At 45.4% G+C, this 17,655-nt stretch overlaps 2 protein-coding genes across 2 annotated transcripts; both read left to right on the top strand.

Annotated features, from left to right (window-relative positions):
- Positions 1 to 9,062: 9,062 nt before the first annotated feature.
- Positions 9,063 to 9,803, top strand: LOC129599829 (uncharacterized). The gene has a single exon (XM_055498159.1). The coding sequence runs from the start codon at positions 9,063 to 9,065 to the stop codon at positions 9,801 to 9,803; it is 741 nt and encodes a 246-aa protein (XP_055354134.1).
- A 1,783-nt stretch (positions 9,804 to 11,586) lies between these two features.
- Positions 11,587 to 15,263, top strand: LOC129599791 (uncharacterized). Its single transcript, XM_055498113.1, has 2 exons — positions 11,587 to 12,050; positions 13,548 to 15,263. The coding sequence occupies exons 1-2, from the start codon at positions 11,769 to 11,771 to the stop codon at positions 15,120 to 15,122; spliced, it is 1,857 nt and encodes a 618-aa protein (XP_055354088.1). The 5' UTR covers positions 11,587 to 11,768; the 3' UTR covers positions 15,123 to 15,263.
- The last annotated feature ends 2,392 nt before the right edge of the window (positions 15,264 to 17,655 follow it).

Here is a 17,655-nt window from a genome sequence, read left to right on the forward strand (position 1 = left end):
AACTATAACAAAAAATCTCGTTCAATTTATCAGCGCCTTCCATAGTGCCCAGCACTGACGCCGCATTCCCCCGTTGTATTTCTATCGACAAACGCTGTCATATAAGAAACTCATGCGAGCGTGCTTCTCATGTATGCTGCCGTATTGTTTTACCCAGTTCCTTGACGATAGCGATTGCCGATGGTCGACTGAACTGTCGCAATAAATTATTTAATATACTTCTGTTGTACTATTGTAGAGCGGCAATACCGCGATGCATGCTATTTATTTTTTCTTTCTTTCGTATGCGCTAGCAATGCCTTTACTATGGAGTATGGACTATGGTTAGTATTGGTTAAAAGTTAGGAATGCCATTACTGAAGCTGATGAAATCCAACAAAATGGTTTGTGTGAAGAAAATTTTCCTTTGCCGGGCATAGGGTCTAAAACTGCGATCATGTTTGCCTTCTAGAGGCTAAAACTAAAAACTAATACATCTAACGCTCTGCTTCAGGAATACAGAAGATCGACTGTCAGCGATCTTCTCCCGTATCAGGCATCCAAAACAATTAAGGATGCCTTTCGTCGCTTCTTCAAGTACTACTACTGCCAGGTCCCCAGGGCATTGTCTCCATTCCGAACGAAAACTGTCGCTGTAACACGGGCGGTCCTTTATATGAGGAAACGGTACTTACTTTTGCCGTTAATGATCGATCCGCGAGGTGATGCATTTCCGTGACTCTGCTTCCTTCAGATTTCGGCTGCATTTCCCTTTTGTGCAAACTTATCCACCTCTGTTGCATTTCATACCATCGGTTTTTCTCTCTTTTACTGGAACGCTTTCAATCAAAATAATTATTGTTTGCGCTTGTTATAACAAGTGCCGTATTTGTATGGGCTTTCGAACAACTTTGAGAGAGCACTGAACAAATTTGACTTTACCGGTTTTTTTTTAAATGGAAGTTAGCTTACCAGAAAATCCCTTAGTTCGGCCTATCGGATACTGTATTTACACCGTACTGTGAATAAGCCTGCTCACGTCCTTCACTATTCATCGTTTGAAACTCATGACCTTTGTTTGTACACTGAGTCTAAGTATTTCACATCAGTGTCTGGCTTGCACTGCTTCTGGGCTCCGGACGTAGCTTTGCGCGATCATCCGACGCCTGGCTTAGCCGGAAATTACGTGGCCTTCTCGTAATGGCAGTTGGAGTGCACATGGGGTGCACGCGATTTGCTGCAACATTAAATCGGCCAATCCGGGGATGAGGTTTCAAATTACATAATTAACAGAGTGTTTACGTCTTATTTGACGAAATATTCGCGCTGCACTTTTATCACCCACACTGAGACATCTGATACTGCTATTAATTTTAGTACAAGTAGTGTAGTCAGACTAAGTAGTCAGATATGCATCTCCTTAATCAACATCAAGTTTTATAAACCTGAAATTCATAATTTCTTTGTTTTCTCTGGCTAAAACAACCGTTTGACCGATCATCAACATCCACTTATAGTGCTCCGTATTGCCGGAAGAATTCTCTTGCGCGATTGCCCTGCGGTGGCTGCGATAAGCGGGATAAGATACTTAATCGATTTTGTCGACCAGCTTCTTTTCAGATTTCGAATGCTGCAGGGATAAAATTTTAGCTTTGCTGAACCCGTGCGCGAGCTTTATCGTTTCGACCAGCTCCGCTGCAGTGCCGGCATGGACTGAGTGGGGCCAGCATATGAAGCTGCCAGAGTGTCTACGCAACTCTCCACCAATGCCGTCATGCCGAGGTGGTCGTCCGGCTGATCGCTTAAGGCGGCCCCATAGTCAACCTTTTTCTGAGACGGAGAGAAAGTTTTCCGAGGGCCCGGCGTCGACGGAGTTTCCGTGGTCACGGAATTCCGACGACGCGGTCACTCCGACTGATCGTCCAGTCGTGGTGTTCGAAATGTGTTCTCCTCATAGTTATCCGTATTCCGGCAAAAATAGTGACGCCCTTTTGACAGGAATGGTCAGCATAAAACCGCGCCATTCCGTTGTCTGGGCGCTTATATGTACATGTAAATCATGTACGGATACTGTCTGTACAGTGTACAATGCATATTGTCACATAATGAAACGATCAACACTGCAACACTGCGCTTCACAAATTTACTTTTTAACTTCGAGCATTTAGTAGTTTTATCGGTACCGCATTATAAAATGCATCCGATAAAAAAGCGCCCGTGTTTTATGAGTAAGCGCAAGAGGTCAGCTCTTGTGGCGTTGTGTTTACTTTTGGGGTTATTACGACAAAATAATTCCAGCAAGTTATTTGTTGAGCGGTCGTGCTACATGCGATATACCAGCCGTAATCGTAAAAAAACGGGAGAATTTTATACACTTGTGAGTGAAATGCGCCAATACGATCCACAGCGGCATTTCAAATATTTTCGGATGTCCAGTGCTACTTTTGATCGATTGTTGGCCATGATAACGCCGAAACTGTTGCACGGGAATAATCATGCGGTCGGGATACCTCCAGCCGAAAGACTATCTATGACGCTACACATGTTGGCCACCGGATGTAGCCAGATTAACATCGCTACCAGGTATCGCATGGGCGAAAGCACGGTAAATGCCATTTTCAAAGAAACCGTCAAAGCCATTTGGGAAACTCTTAAAGACGAGTACGTGCCAGCACCAACAAAGCAAACCTGGAAACGCAACGCCGACGACTTTGAAAGAATGTGGCAATTTCCCAACTGCGTCGGTGCTATCGATGGTAAACATGTAATTGTGAAAGCCCCAGCTAATTCCGGCAGTAATTTTTATAGTTATAAAAAGTCTTCCTCGATCATTTTGATGGCAATTTCGGATGCAAATTATCGGTTTACTGCAATTACTGCTGGAGGTTATGGTCGACAAAGTGATGGCGGTACATTTGCTGATTGGGAGGTCGGTCAAGCAATCATTAACAGAACCATGGACTTGCCAGATGAGCGCAAACTTCCCGGTTCACAAGCTGAATTTCCGTATGTATTTGTTGCCGATGATGGTGAACCATGAGGTGGCAAACTGTGAACTGTTTTCGGTGAACTATGAGGCGGCCTTTACACCGCCTTCAGGGCCTGCCTAACTCGTCTACCCACTCGCCACATTATTTAAATTGAAGGGGAGAGACGATAGGAGATGGAGTGGACATTCGACTGGGATTCTGAGATTATTAAAGGCAATTTACCACACGGATGTATTTGAATATGCAGTCATGGCGCGGAACTCCAGGCCGATGGCCTGAGCGGGAAAAGTAGCTGAGGTGAAGGTGCGATGTGCAACAGGGTGTTCCCACTGCATTGTATACATAGCATCTACCGTATGCAGTAGTGGTGTTGCAAAATTGTGTTACATGGCAGAAGGTCGATCGATGTACGATAAGAAACGTTTTTCCAGAACTATTGCCTGTCCGTAGTATTCAATTTGCCACAAGCTGGGTTTATGTCATCATGTACACCAAATGTACAGCTGCTTTACATGCACATACGTACACTTTGTAACATAATAAAAATTATTTAAATGAGGATAAGTCGGTAAGGGGAACCAATGTACAAATCCATGCACGTGGCACAGCGGCAATGCAAGGTAAACAAGCAGCGTGTGGTGTGGATTGTGATGATGGATAACGCATTACGCATTCGCATTCGACCCAGTCACCGGCATCGTATTCGCTTTTAAATGCTACAGACTGTGTTTCATGAAAAAATGAATCATTTGTTTTAAAATCAAAATCTAGCCTGCTGCATGCAGGAAGCGGCGGCCAACCATTTCTTATTTACTTCATTCACGCTTTACGAATTCTTGCGATGTACTGCAGCAAAGCGATTAAATATTTGTATGGAAATGTCTGATCACCCGGCAGTGTACAAAACAATGTATATCTTGGTACAAATGGTAGGAATGGAAATTTTATTAGTGTGATCAATCAGCAATATATATTATTAAACATTTCAGCTAACAAGCCGTGATTACATATATTTACGAGTATTTTAATTTTAGATACTTCTTGCTTATGACGTAATGGCCGGAATACGTTATAACGACACCAACGCCGAAAGCGATTAACAATGAAGGACGCCCTTTTGTTCACTACAATGCAAATGCTGCACCTGACCTTCGGAGAAATGCAGCTCACGTTTTTACACGGTATTGCTTTACTGTCATAATCCCATAAATATTTTTTTACGATTGTGCAGTTATCTGAAGTTCTGAAGCGATAGTACCGTTCAGTTAGAAAATGCACTGGATACTGACCGGGTGGTTTGTTATTCCACAGCAATGCCACCATACCTGCATCAACGTACTCCCAGTATCGGGAAAGCGACCGTTACAAGATCAGCAAAAACCATCGCTGGCGACCAAGGTAACAAACTGCGACACTTCGTAGTAGTCCGTACATTTGAACGATATTTAACTTAGCTAATGAAGTGACTGAACACAGAAATCTTGTCAACTCTTCGATAGAATTGTGATTACATTCTACAGAGTTCCGTTCCGTTCCGGACACTGGGCTATGTTTTCTCAGTGTTTAGAAATAAGTAATCGTACCGTACAAGACTATTATGCAGGCACAGGAACGCATCCTACGATCGTTACCAAAACAATCTGAGTGACCGCCACAACTTAGAATCCAGTTTTCCGGAAAAACTACCAAATCCTTATGAAAATATAAAATCTTCCCCATGCGCGGCTTCATTAGCGACATCAAGTTTACAACATATAGACCAATCTACGAAGACACAGACGACAACCGATATAAAAGCGCGTACGGTTTGCCAAGACGATAAAATTCTTTTCAAAGAAATTTCATGTCATGATTTATAATAAATTGCTGTTCCAATCGGTAAGAGGCTTCTTGTTTTTCTGCAGGTAAGCTCACGGTAAAAGAAATACAAATTGGGCGCTGGATTATTAAAGATGAGGAAAGCGACGGTAATCATTATCTAGTTTTTCGCGATTCAAATTCCGATGAGAATCGATTTACGGTACAAGAGGGAACCGGGAGCGCTGTAGCCATTGACTCGGACGGGAATCTTCACGTAAAAGATGTCGAGATAGTCGGACTAACGACGGCCATATTTATAACCCAACAGTTAACTTTAAACAGGCCAGCTTGAATGAGTAATTTGCAGGTGGCGAGTTTAAAAGTCATTGACACAATTACGACGCAGGCTTTGCTTGTCACTCAGCAGCTGATAAGCAACGGGCAAACAAAGCTAGCAAGCGCACAAAGCCTCACTTTAAACAGCCTGACCGTTACTGGCACGGCAACTGTGGACAATCTCCAAGCAGCGAGTGTGTCGACAGACAGTTTGACAGCAACGGGTAATCTGGCGGCACCAGGAACAAGCACCTTAGCTACAGTCACCGCTACAAGAGTATCCGCTACAGATGTAATATCTACCGTCGGCACCCTCAGCGTCACTGGCGCAAGCACGTTGGGCACCGTCACCGCTACAACAATATCCGCTACAGACGCTGTATCAACTGGCGGCACTCTCAGCGTCACTGGTGCCAGCACGTTGGGCACTGTCACCGCTACAACAATATCCGCTTCAGACACAATAACGGCTGTCGGCACTCTCAGCGTCACTGGCACAAGCACCATGAGCACCGTCGTCGCTTCAACATTATCCGCTACAGACGCAATATCTACCGTCGGCACTTTCAGCGTCACTGGCGCAACCACCTTGGGTACCGTCGCCGCTACAACAATATCCGCTTCAGAAGCAATAGCGACTATCGGCACTCTCAGCGTCACTGGCACAAGCACCATGAGCACCGTCGTCGCTTCAACATTATCCGCTACAGACGCAATATCTACCGTCGGCACTCTCAGCGTTACTGGTGCAAGCACCTTGGGCACCGTCGCCGCTACAACAATTTCCGCTTCAGAAGCAATATCGACTGTCGGCACTCTCAGCGTCACTGGCGCAACCACCTTGGGTACCGTCGCCGCTACAACAATTTCCGCTTCAGAAGCAATATCGACTATCGGCACTCTCAGCGTCACTGGAACAAGCACCATGAGCACCGTCGTCGCTTCAACATTATCCGCTACAGACGCAATATCTGCCGTCGGCACTCTCAGCGTTACTGGTGCAAGCACCTTGGGCACCGTCGCCGCTACAACAATTTCCGCTTCAGATGGATTATCTACTGTCGGTACTCTCAGCGTCACTGGTGCAAGCACGCTAACTGCTGTAACGGCTACAACCTTATCTGCTTCCGACGCTCTATCAACGGCCGGTACTTTCAGCGTCACTGGTGCAAGCACGCTAACTGCTGTTACGGCTACAACCTTATCTGCTTCCGACGCTCTATCAACGGCCGGCACTTTCAGCGTCACTGGTGCAAGCACGCTAACTGCTGTAACGGCTACAACCTTATCTGCTTCCGACGCTCTATCAACGGCCGGTACTTTCAGCGTCACTGGTGCAAGCACGCTAACTGCTGTAACGGCTACAACCTTATCTGCTTCCGACGCTCTATCAACGGCCGGTACTTTCAGCGTCACTGGTGCAAGCACGCTAACTGCTGTAACGGCTACAACCTTATCTGCTTCCGACGCTCTATCAACGGCCGGTACTTTCAGCGTCACTGGTGCAAGCACGCTAACTGCTGTAACGGCTACAACCTTAACTGCTTCCGACGCTCTATCAACGGCCGGTACTTTCAGCGTCACTGGTGCAAGCACGCTAACTGCTGTAACGGCTACAACCTTATCTGCTTCCGACGCTCTATCAACGGCCGGTACTCTCAGCGTCACTGGTGCAAGCACGCTAACTGCTGTAACGGCTACAACCTTATCTGCTTCCGACGCTCTATCAACGACCGGTACTCTCAGCGTCACTGGTGCAAGCTTGTTGGCCGCTGTTACGGCTACAACCTTATCAGCTTCCGACGCTCTATCAACGACCGGTACTCTCAGCGTCACTGGTGCAAGCTTGTTGGCCGCTGTTACGGCTACAACCTTATCAGCTTCTGACACTTTATCCACTGGTGGTACTCTCACCGCTACTGGTCTCAGTACGTTAGGGCAATCGAGTGTAGCTGGATTGTATTCCAGTGGATCAGTGTCCATCGGAGGCGAGCTAAGCGTTCAAGGAGCGACTATTCTACAACAAGTCAGTAGTGCCACGTTGAATGCCACCGGGGCCGTCACGGCACACCATTTAGCAGTCAATGGTGTCGTATACGCTACCCCTCAACCAACTCCATATTGGGAATACGCTGACACACTTATTCGAGGTATTGTTAGTATCGATGGGGATGTTTACCTTGGCGGATGTCGTTTAACGGTGCCACCAATGGGTGGAAGCATATATTGTGGGTAATTTTCGTAAACTGTGGTCCGGAAGGCCTTTGCAAAGATTACTTCTGCTTCTGGTGATAACTTGCTTTGTTTCTATCTGTTTTTGTATCTTTTTAATATCGCACGGATTAAAACTGGTCATGTGTTTAAATGATATATGCGGGCATGGGTTTCCTAGATAGCGGAATTATTTATACGGATTCCTGTTCGCGGTATCCTAACTGCGTGCTATTTATTTTATCAGTTCTTTCCCCTCGTAAACACTACCTATCATTCTGTATGTCATTGCTATGATTATAATGCCATTATTAATACAGATGAAATCAACTAAAACCGCCCTCGCCAACAAATTCACCTTTGCCCGGCAAGGGGCATAAAACTGCGATCGTGTCACGGAAACAAGTACAGTTCAAACGGTAGTTACTTTTGTCGCTATGCTTGTATGTTCGATCCACAAAGGCACTGCATTTCCGTAACTTTGCTCCTGCCTTCTCTCCGATTTGTGCGGTATTTTCCGTGTGTGTATACGCGTCCACCGTTGTCACATTCCCTACCATCGTGTTCTCCTGTAGCTTAATGTAGGCCAACGTACTGATCCTCGCGATTCCCAATCATTCCAACCAGAAGGCAATGCTCGTTTTGTAGTGTAACGCAGCATGGGTGCGGTAGCTTCCCTTCACAATCGGCATGCCAAACTATCTGTATGTTATCCACCAGTTATCCACTATGCTATTCCACCACCACCGATATACAGTCTACTGTACATGGTGCAGACTCCCGGCAGTTGCCCTCGCCGGCTCTGCTAGCGTGACTTCTATGAGGATGCAGCTTTTGGCCCCGTGTTTTTCCATTACATTTACGAGCATATTACCTCTTGCTTCCTGCTACATGATGGCATTAGCCGTTCGTTGACGATGCGGTTGATCAACGTCTATGTAAGAGTTCTCTTTCATTCGATTGTTAATTTACAGGTACAATTAGCCGGCCTTCGGGAATTTATTATGCTCTAATATTCGGAATGAGCGCATTTCCGTTTCAATAATGTATTGACGCGCAAAATTGTTTCGGTTACTCTCATACATAGCTGTACGATAGAACCATATTCCTAGGATAAGGAAATTTCTAATGAGAAGATTAATGAAAGATTCTGGAGCTGGTATCATACAATGGTTCTTGCGTCATGGGACATGATCCCCCTAATGAAACGAAGCTTTCGCATTCATACAGTAATCCACATAATGGATCTTGTTATCGATCATAAAAACATCGTGGTTTGCGTGTTCATAGTGAATCAACGAATTAATTTATAAACGCAGAAATGAGTGCTGCATTAATCTTTCGATGCGTTGAGCGTTAGAGTTGCATCAAAGTACATCCGAGCAAATATTTAGAAAACCATGATGGATAGCGGTAATATTACGACGCGTCATTTTAACTCCACCACTTCAGCTGCCATTCCAGTAGGCTGGAATCCCATGCCGGGTATGTTGACAGCCAGTGCTGTCGTTGCATTGGTTTTAAACGCCGGAACATTACTGCTGCAACTGTCACCACGGGTGCGACTGACATCGTTTACCATTTACCTAGTTTCTATTTGCATCAGTAACATTGTGACGCATGGCAACGGGTGCCATCGCAATGTCCTGTTATATATATGATATTCGTGTGGTTGTGTATTTAGTTGGTTAATTATTAAAGAGCACGACGCTCCACGTTGTGACAAACATCCCGGGTTTGGCCATTATGCGCGTCATTGCCGTGATCGTGGCTGTTAGCGGAGCCTGGCCGGGCGGCAAACCCGGGTGTATCCTGTATATGTACGTGCAGTTTGTCATCACGCAGATCCCGGTGTTGCTGCACGTCCTCATTTCGGTGAATCGACTGTGGGCTTTTCAGTATCCCCACTCGTACCGGCGACACCACAGCCAAAAGACGGCGGCATTGCTGTGTCTGACAACTGTGGCCTACGTCCATCTTGTGCACTTTCTTCTCTTTTTGCTGGAATTTTTCTACTACAGTCCGCCCGATAGCCACAACAGCTGTCAACCCAGCGGAGGGATTATGGAGTGGCGACGCGCGGATATCGTACTACACCGATTTGTTCCCCTGCTGCTAGTGATCGGAATTTATGTTTACGTGTTGATAAGACGATGGAAAAACAAACACGCAATCAACGTTGACTTTATCGCTGGGGCGAATCGTGGGGTCGATGGCAGTAAGACCGGAGAAAGCGTCACGGGTCTGCGAAGATCTTGCCGACTGAGAGGAAAACGTTCAGGTGCAACTCAACGAAAGGTCAAACCGTTTCTAGTGCTGTCGATTACATCGCTTAGCGTAATAATCTGCTGGCTGCCGGCGGATGTCTACTGGGCGATGCTCTACGCCGGCATCCGAATGCCGGTTTGGGCATTTAACGTCAGCATTATTCTGACGTCTCTGCAAACCATTTTTGACCCGGTCATGTGGCTTGTCAGTCTAAAGTAGCAGATCACGCGACTCACCTTCCATAGAACAGACATCGATATTATAACTTTTTATGTAAGTTTCCTTGTCAGTATTCCGTATTGGGTAGCTAGTTTTGCAAGGCACGTTCTGCGCATGATAACACCGTTCATGTCAGTCGTTTTCTCCAGTTGCCAGTAAAACTGGGCGGCCGAATATCTGTGTCCTGTAATTCCACACCTTGTTGTTTATACGACCATTGTATTCTCGTAATCTGTTTCTTTTACAACGTTTTCTCGGATTCTGATGTTTGTGCTTGTGATACTAATGGTAAGAGCTGTATCTGAGCGGGCAGTTAAAAAACTTTAAAATGAAAGTGCACTGAAAAGATTTTGTTGCCTACTGTAGCTTTCACACGAGCACGAATAGTTTATCAGCAAATGCCTTCAGTTTGGTTTTGTAAGATTGTTCTCTTGGTACAATGTACGTAGTACGAGTACTAGTACATAACCTGATCAGGTGATCGCCTGATCGGGTCCTTTACTTTAACACACACGGCTGAGTTTGGTATTTCACATCATTGTGTGGCTGGAACTGTTTTTGGTTTTGACATAGCCTTGCGCGATCATCCGACGTCTGGCTTCGCCGGAAATGAACGTGGCATTCTCGTAATGGCAGTATAAGCGCAAACGGGATGCACGAGAGTTACTGCTACATTAAAAGTGCTATTCCGGAGATGAGTTTCTAAATTACATAATTAACAGAGTGTTTACGTCTCATTTGACGGAAGGTTTGTTATTATGGGATCAAACTGGTCGCGTGGCTTTGTTAATTAATCCTAGTGCACTGCACGTTCATCATTATCCACTGATACTGCAGCACACGGTAACACCTCACGCGCGTACTTTTATTAATTTAGTAGTTTGCATTCATTCTTCCTAGTTAGGTATGCATAATGCGTAAGTTAGGTATGCATAATGCGTGCATAAAAAGTTAAATGGTGCAATTCTGAAACATTTAACTTCAGTATTTTTTCTCTGACGAAAACAACCATTTGATATGAGAATTGTCCGATCATCAACATCCACGTAAAACTTTAACATAAACGAACTAGCTTGCGGCAAATGTCAGAACAGTCGAATAATATAACAACAATACAGAATAACGGTACTGTAGTACAGATAATAGTGGCGCTTGCTCGTTTGCTGAAAATACCGTACATAACTTACGGTAGTGTTGGTATCGCAATTACCTGATTTATTGTTTCGTTTGTTGAATTTAAACCATGACAAAGAGTGTCTCTAAACGAACCCGCCGATGTGTTTTAGACTCAGGTAATGAACTGCAAAAGTACAATCTAAATTCGGGCTTGAATCTGTGAACAGATAATTTTCCTGCCGCTACTGTAATACATAACGACAACGTAAAATTATAGTTTCACATTTTGAAAACATAATACCGCTTGCCGTTTTCGGAAATAACCACAGCATTAGGGCTTTAATTAAGCTCGACTTAGTTACTTGAACCAGTGTTCTTAATGCATGCGCCAATTTTTGTATTACATGCGCTTTAATTGCAGTGAAAGTTCATTTAGTACCTAGGGTAGTACCTACGAACGGTAACAGTCAGGTTTGCCGGTCATATTAAATTTACCGGTACAGAGCGGCGGTGACCCGCATACGAAAAACAACAATCTCGACATAGGTACAAGTGCACCAAAAATGCCGGTAATTCTGATGGAAGTGCGATGACACCGAATTAAGACACAATTACTCCATTAATTATCTAACATATTTTTATTGTACCGTGTAATATGAAGCACGGTATGTATCCACTTGGTCAGTTGTTGTCGACATCTTGACAGAGAGCTTGCCGTGCGTCGCAGCACGCTGCTTATATTTCTTTTATATTTCCAACATCCTATGCCGATATGTAAAACACGTTCACTGAACCACGACCATTTGCATAGTTAATTTTTCTTTGATTTTACGCACACACTACGTAGCCATGCTTGGGCTCGGTGTCTTTCTGCTGCTTGCTCAATCCGCATTCGGAGCCATTCGCCAGTCGGCGACGGTCAACAATCCGCCTTATCTGGCCACCCATGATAGCAGCTTCGTGCCGGATAAGATTCTGAGGGTAACCGCTAAAAATGTCAGTTTGGACTGCACTACCCGCTATTCGGTCATCATCAACGGCAGTATACCGGGACCGGAACTGCGGTTTGTGGAAGGGCAGCACGTGTGGATTCGGGTGTACAACGATATGGAGGACACTAACGTGACCATCGTGAGTACCGTCATCCTTCTCTAAATATCAGGAGTTTGGTGTACGAAAATTTGCGGTATATTTAGGCTTTCTAAAACTTTTATCTCGAGATTTACACAAACATATTATATTATGTAGTGAGCACGGAGAACAGCACGATTTATATAGTAAACGGAAAATTAAGTTCGTTACATCTCGCTTTGGTATTATTTCCAGAATCGTGCTTGAAATTTCAGAAATCTTTACCTCCTGCCTCGTAGTGCAGGTTCAGACAAACCCTCCAGGTATTCTAATATTGAATTTAAATGCAGCAATATGCAAAAACTACGTAGAAAGAAGCATTATCTTTTTAGAAAATCTTCTTGGATTTCAGTAGTATCCAGTATGGCGAGTCATCAAACTGACACGAGAAGAAACTGAAAAAGCTTATAAAATATTCAAGTAGTTTAATCAAAATTTGTTAATTAGAATGTTAGTGATAATGAATAAGTGGCAGAATTTAGAAAATGTATACTATGTACATTACATAGATAGATATGCGGCAAAAGCATTGACGTGTACTGCTTCTGTGCATACGAACGTAGCCCGGTATCCCAGTTACCTTAACCTGACAGAAATCGAAAGTCGATTGATGTCTTTCATATGAACGAGCATAATCCATCAAAGGCGAACGTTATAAAGCGCACCTTCGCGATTACACGAGATTTCTCAACAGCGGACATTAATCGCTTCGATGATTGCCGGAAGCTTGTCCGATGTATACCATTCGGAGCAAATTAAGCTCGCGCTACAACGTGTTTATTGTGAGCAAATGACCACAATATAGAGCAGCAGAAAAAGCACGTTGTTGATACTGTTTTATGAAATACTGCTTTATTTAACCACTCATTAATGTATGTACTACAAGATTGTTGTACTAATCGGTAAGATCTGTAGAGTGATAATACTAATAATAATAAGATGGATATGATGCAAATAAATTTTCCTCATAGTCAGTATACTTAGGATTTCATTATTGTCATGATCAGTGGGCGCAGCGTTTATCACCCGCGTCCTATATGCTGTTACAGTATATATAAACCCACAACATCTCAGGCTGAAATCATACAGTATAAAACCTGAAATAAGTTTTTCTTGTGAGCTTTGTTAAAGATTAACCTGGAGAGCCAGTCGCACGCTGTAAGCATAGTAACTTTTAGTAAGAATGGTATAAATGCGTTGAAAATTATAACCTAAAGCGGCCCAAAGAGTCACATATGTTTGCATCACCTATATGTTTGCACGATAGAAGGCAGTACAGTCTCACGTAAAGACACATTTTCCTTAAACTAGTAATTTTAATCTTTTTTGAGTGGGTATAATGGTCAAAATGCACTTCGAGATTTTGACGGCAGCCGGCAGGTATTACGCGATACTAATTTCGGTGATCCGCCCATAAACGGTAGCAAACGTACTACTCGCACACGAACACTATAATCATACTCGTATCCATAATACTATGCGTCTATATTATTGCAGCACTGGCATGGTCTCAGCATGCGAATGTCACCGTTCTCCGACGGCACGCCCATGGTCAGCCAGTGGCCCATTCCCCCGATGCACTTCTTCGACTACGAATTCCAGCTGCAGAAAGGCGATGCCGGCACCTACTTCTACCACTCCCACGTCGGCTTCCAGGCTGTCACCGCCGGTGGCGCCCTCATCGTCGACGAGGCACCCGGCACACCCCGGCCCTATGAATACGACGAAGACCGCATCGTCATGATCAGCGACATCCACCACAAAACCGACGCCGTGGTGGAAGCCCAGCTAACCGGTATGCCTTTTATGTGGCCCGGCAACCCCGACAACGTGGCGGTGAACGGCAAATCCCGGTTCATCAACGCCACCAGTTCCCAAGCCGGCCCCTCGTGTGAACTGGCCGTGATCAACCTGGACCCGGGGAAGACGTACCGCTTCCGCTTTATCGGGGCACTGGCCGTGTCGTTCATCTACCTGAATCTGGAAGCCCACAACATGGTGATTATTGAGGTGGACGGACGGTACGTGATGCCGTACGTCCCCGACCATCTGGAGGTCAGTTCCGGGCAGCGCTACAGTGCCCTCGTTTTTGCCAAGACCCAGGCGGAGTTGACCGGTGCCGACGGGTCCATCAAGAACCGCTACTGGATGCAGTTGGAGACCCACCCCCAGGACGACGCTGACAACGTCCTGTACGCCATTATCAAATACAACGCCGGTTCTTCCGGTCCCGTTGACACGTTCACGCTGCCGGCCGCCCCGGTGCTGCCGCTCCCCAAGGAAACGTTCGCGGACGGATGGATTGAGGACCGCCTGCAGCCGTTGAACCCGGATCCGGATAACCCGTGGATCAAGATGGAGGACATCACCCGCCGCATCTATGTCAACTTAACTCTGCAGATCAACCCGGCCACCGGGCACGCGCAGTTCATCCAGGACGGCGCGCCGTGGTTTGAGAACACCCCGCAAGAGCCGTACCTCGTATCGCTGTATAAGAATAACACCAAGTACTTCCCGGATTACAACCGGGCGCTGGCTAACGGCGGCTTCGACCCGGTGACGACGACCTTCCCGGCCAAGATCGGTGAGGTCCTGGAGATTGTCTGGTACCTGGTGGGTGACAATCTGATGGGCTCCGTGGAAACGCATCCCTGGCATTCCCATGGCGACCACTACTGGGACGCCGGTACCGGCAACGGGACCTACGATCCTGTGGCCAATGAAGCGAAACTGACAGCTCGTCATGGACGCATCATTACACGGGATACCTCTAATACCTACCGTCCAAATGACCGTCCCTTCTTGAAGGGGGGTCCCGGGTTCACTTACAGCTGGCGGTCGTTCCGTATCCGTGTGAAGAACCCCGGTGTGTGGATGATGCATTGCCACATGTTGCAGCACATGGTCATGGGCATGCAGACCGTGTGGGTGTTTGGGGATGCTAAGGATGTTACACCGGTATCGCAGCATCTGCTGGATCAAGGGTACCTGGTGTACGGTGGAACGGCGTACGGGAATGCTACGTACGCTCCCCGCGTGCTGCATTATTTTGCCGATGAAGTGGACAAATAGATTTTTGTATGATCTTGTGCATGCTTTATAAACCTAAATTATTATGGTTACTTTTTTTGTTTCGTACGAGCAGCTGCGCTAAAAAAGATTGTAATTTCAGAAATATGTTGCTTCGAACAATGAAAATGACTGGCGTCCTGATTTGTGCTCTATTGTGCAGGCTTTTCACAATTCAGAAACCGCGTATTATATAAAAGAGTTAGCTCGCCTTTTTTATGGATTGCAGTTTATTGTTTTCTCCTTTTATGACAAGGTTTGAATAAGCGCGCATTACCAGCGGTGAATATACTTACTCGTACAAGTACCGTAACACCCAACATGCAGAAGATCGTTTTTGCATATCCTAAAATATATTTATTTAATTTATCCATCGCGGAATAGAAATGCTTAATTCCAGAATAACAGAAATAAAAATTGGGAGATAATAGCTAACAGAGCGTTTCAAATCTGGGACAACTTTCCCAAGAAAATTTCCACAACCTCCGTTCGTCGTTTAGCGCGATAATGTTGTTTACAAGGTTTTCCTTCAGTTCGAAACGTTCTCGTTTCGGTTTATGAAATGTGCATTGCGTCAACAACAGTGCTGTTTTCCGAAGTATTGCTTATTGGTATCGTCACCGCAGCGCTTGATCCGAACATCTTGCCGTTCGGTTTCAGGCAATGGTGTCAATACAATTAAAACATAGCCCTGTCGTGTATAAGCGTTCACGCTGGTTAGAGCTCCATGAACAATCTTTACTCTTCCACGCCTGTAATGCTCAATCGGTAGGCAACTCTCATCTCAAACTGTAACAGATCCTTATGGTGGAAACAAGACGAACGACTCAGAAACACGAGAACTCAGGAATCCCTCGGGAACACTCCAACCACAACTTCCGGTCGCAGTTTCTATGAGGATCAATAAAGAGCTAGGACGATTGTGTCACGAGCAAACCTGTATTCTATGCAATAATCCGGGAGCGATCATGTACATCAGAAGGAACAAGTATTGCTGTCTCTTTATTAATACACTTCACAGTCCACAACGCAAGGAAATCGTAATTAGAAAGCAGTCTCAGAAGTAAATCTCAGACTACTGATCCCGATATTAGAAGTGACAAGAACTTATATAGACTCCGCGTTGTGACATCATATACACCGCTAGTAAAAGAGAACAGCAAATCACAGCATAGATTGACTAGATTATCTGTTATGTTGCAGGTGGAAGGCGGACAGTCAGCATCCGTACGTACATCCCGGCGTGTGATCCTACTCCCACACGTCAAACTATGAACTACTGATACTGTGCCGTTTTAAAGCTTTAGGGTGATTATGCGTGTAGTATACGGCACAAGCTTTATTGAATGTAACATTAAAGTCTGAAAGTGGGAGTATGTTTTGATGCTGTTACTACTATGCAATAAACAAGCGGAACCGCAAAACCAACCGGCTGGTATTCTTACGAATTCTCGAAAACCAGATCACATCACATAGCAACAGTGTCAACAACAACAAACAAGTGAATCGCAAAAAGATCATGAGTACAAATCACAAATTACAGGTAAGGCGACAGAAGATATAAACCAGTAAAAGGATCACAACAACAAAGGAAAATCAACACGGTTCCAATGCATTGGAGTAAAACACAAAATAGCGCAATAACCAGTAACACAGGTGAGATCAAACGAGAACAACAGATCTGAACCAAAGGTTATTCAAGGTTACTTGCCAGCATTAGGAGCCAATGAAAACAGACCAGTGATTCCGGATCCAGATGCGGCTGCAGCGGCATCTAAGCGGCGAGAAACATCAGCAGCCATCTGTCGGCGACGATCCGCACCCAATTCGCCTGCTGCTGCTGAGCCAAGTATCCAGGCACAAAATTGTGATCCGCTGAACCGACAGGACCAGAGAGCGCACGCTGTCGATCCAACGGGGCATAAGAGACGGGCTTTTGCCCACTTTTCGGTGTAGTACGTATACTAAAACTTGATCTCCTGGTTTATACGAAACATGTGAAATATTCGCGTCGTAACGGATTTTGTCTTTTAGTTTGTGCCGGAACTCCTCGGCGTTCACCAAGTCCAAAGCCTCTCCGAGGCCACGCTGCATCTGCTGTACAAAAACGTGTGCGGGAACGACGAAGTCTTCTTCAAAAGGGAGAAAGTTGTTCACTGGTAAGCGCATCTCGGTGCCGTGCATCATAAAGAATGGTGTGCGGCCCGTCCGTTCCACAATTTTACTGTTAAAAGCAGCGCAAAGTGCCGGAAGGAAAATATCCCAGTCACTTTGCTGCTCGTTAACGTATTTCGTCAATGCCTTCTTGATTTCTCCTACACGTTTTTCAACTAAACCGTTGCCCTGCTGGTGACCAGACGCCGTAGGTGCATGGGCAACACCAGCGAGAGCAAGAAGCTCTCGAAACATCTCTGACATCAAGTTACTGCCACGATCTGACGTAATGTGCACCGGCATGCCGAAAACTGTTAAAATACGCCGATAAAATAATAATGCCAATGTAGCGGCATCATTTCTTTCAACTGCTTCCGCCACG

This window comes from Paramacrobiotus metropolitanus, unplaced genomic scaffold (genome assembly GCF_019649055.1).
Source record: "Paramacrobiotus metropolitanus isolate TYO unplaced genomic scaffold, Prichtersi_v1.0 Parri_scaffold0000155, whole genome shotgun sequence".
NCBI lineage: Eukaryota > Metazoa > Tardigrada > Eutardigrada > Parachela > Macrobiotidae > Paramacrobiotus > Paramacrobiotus metropolitanus.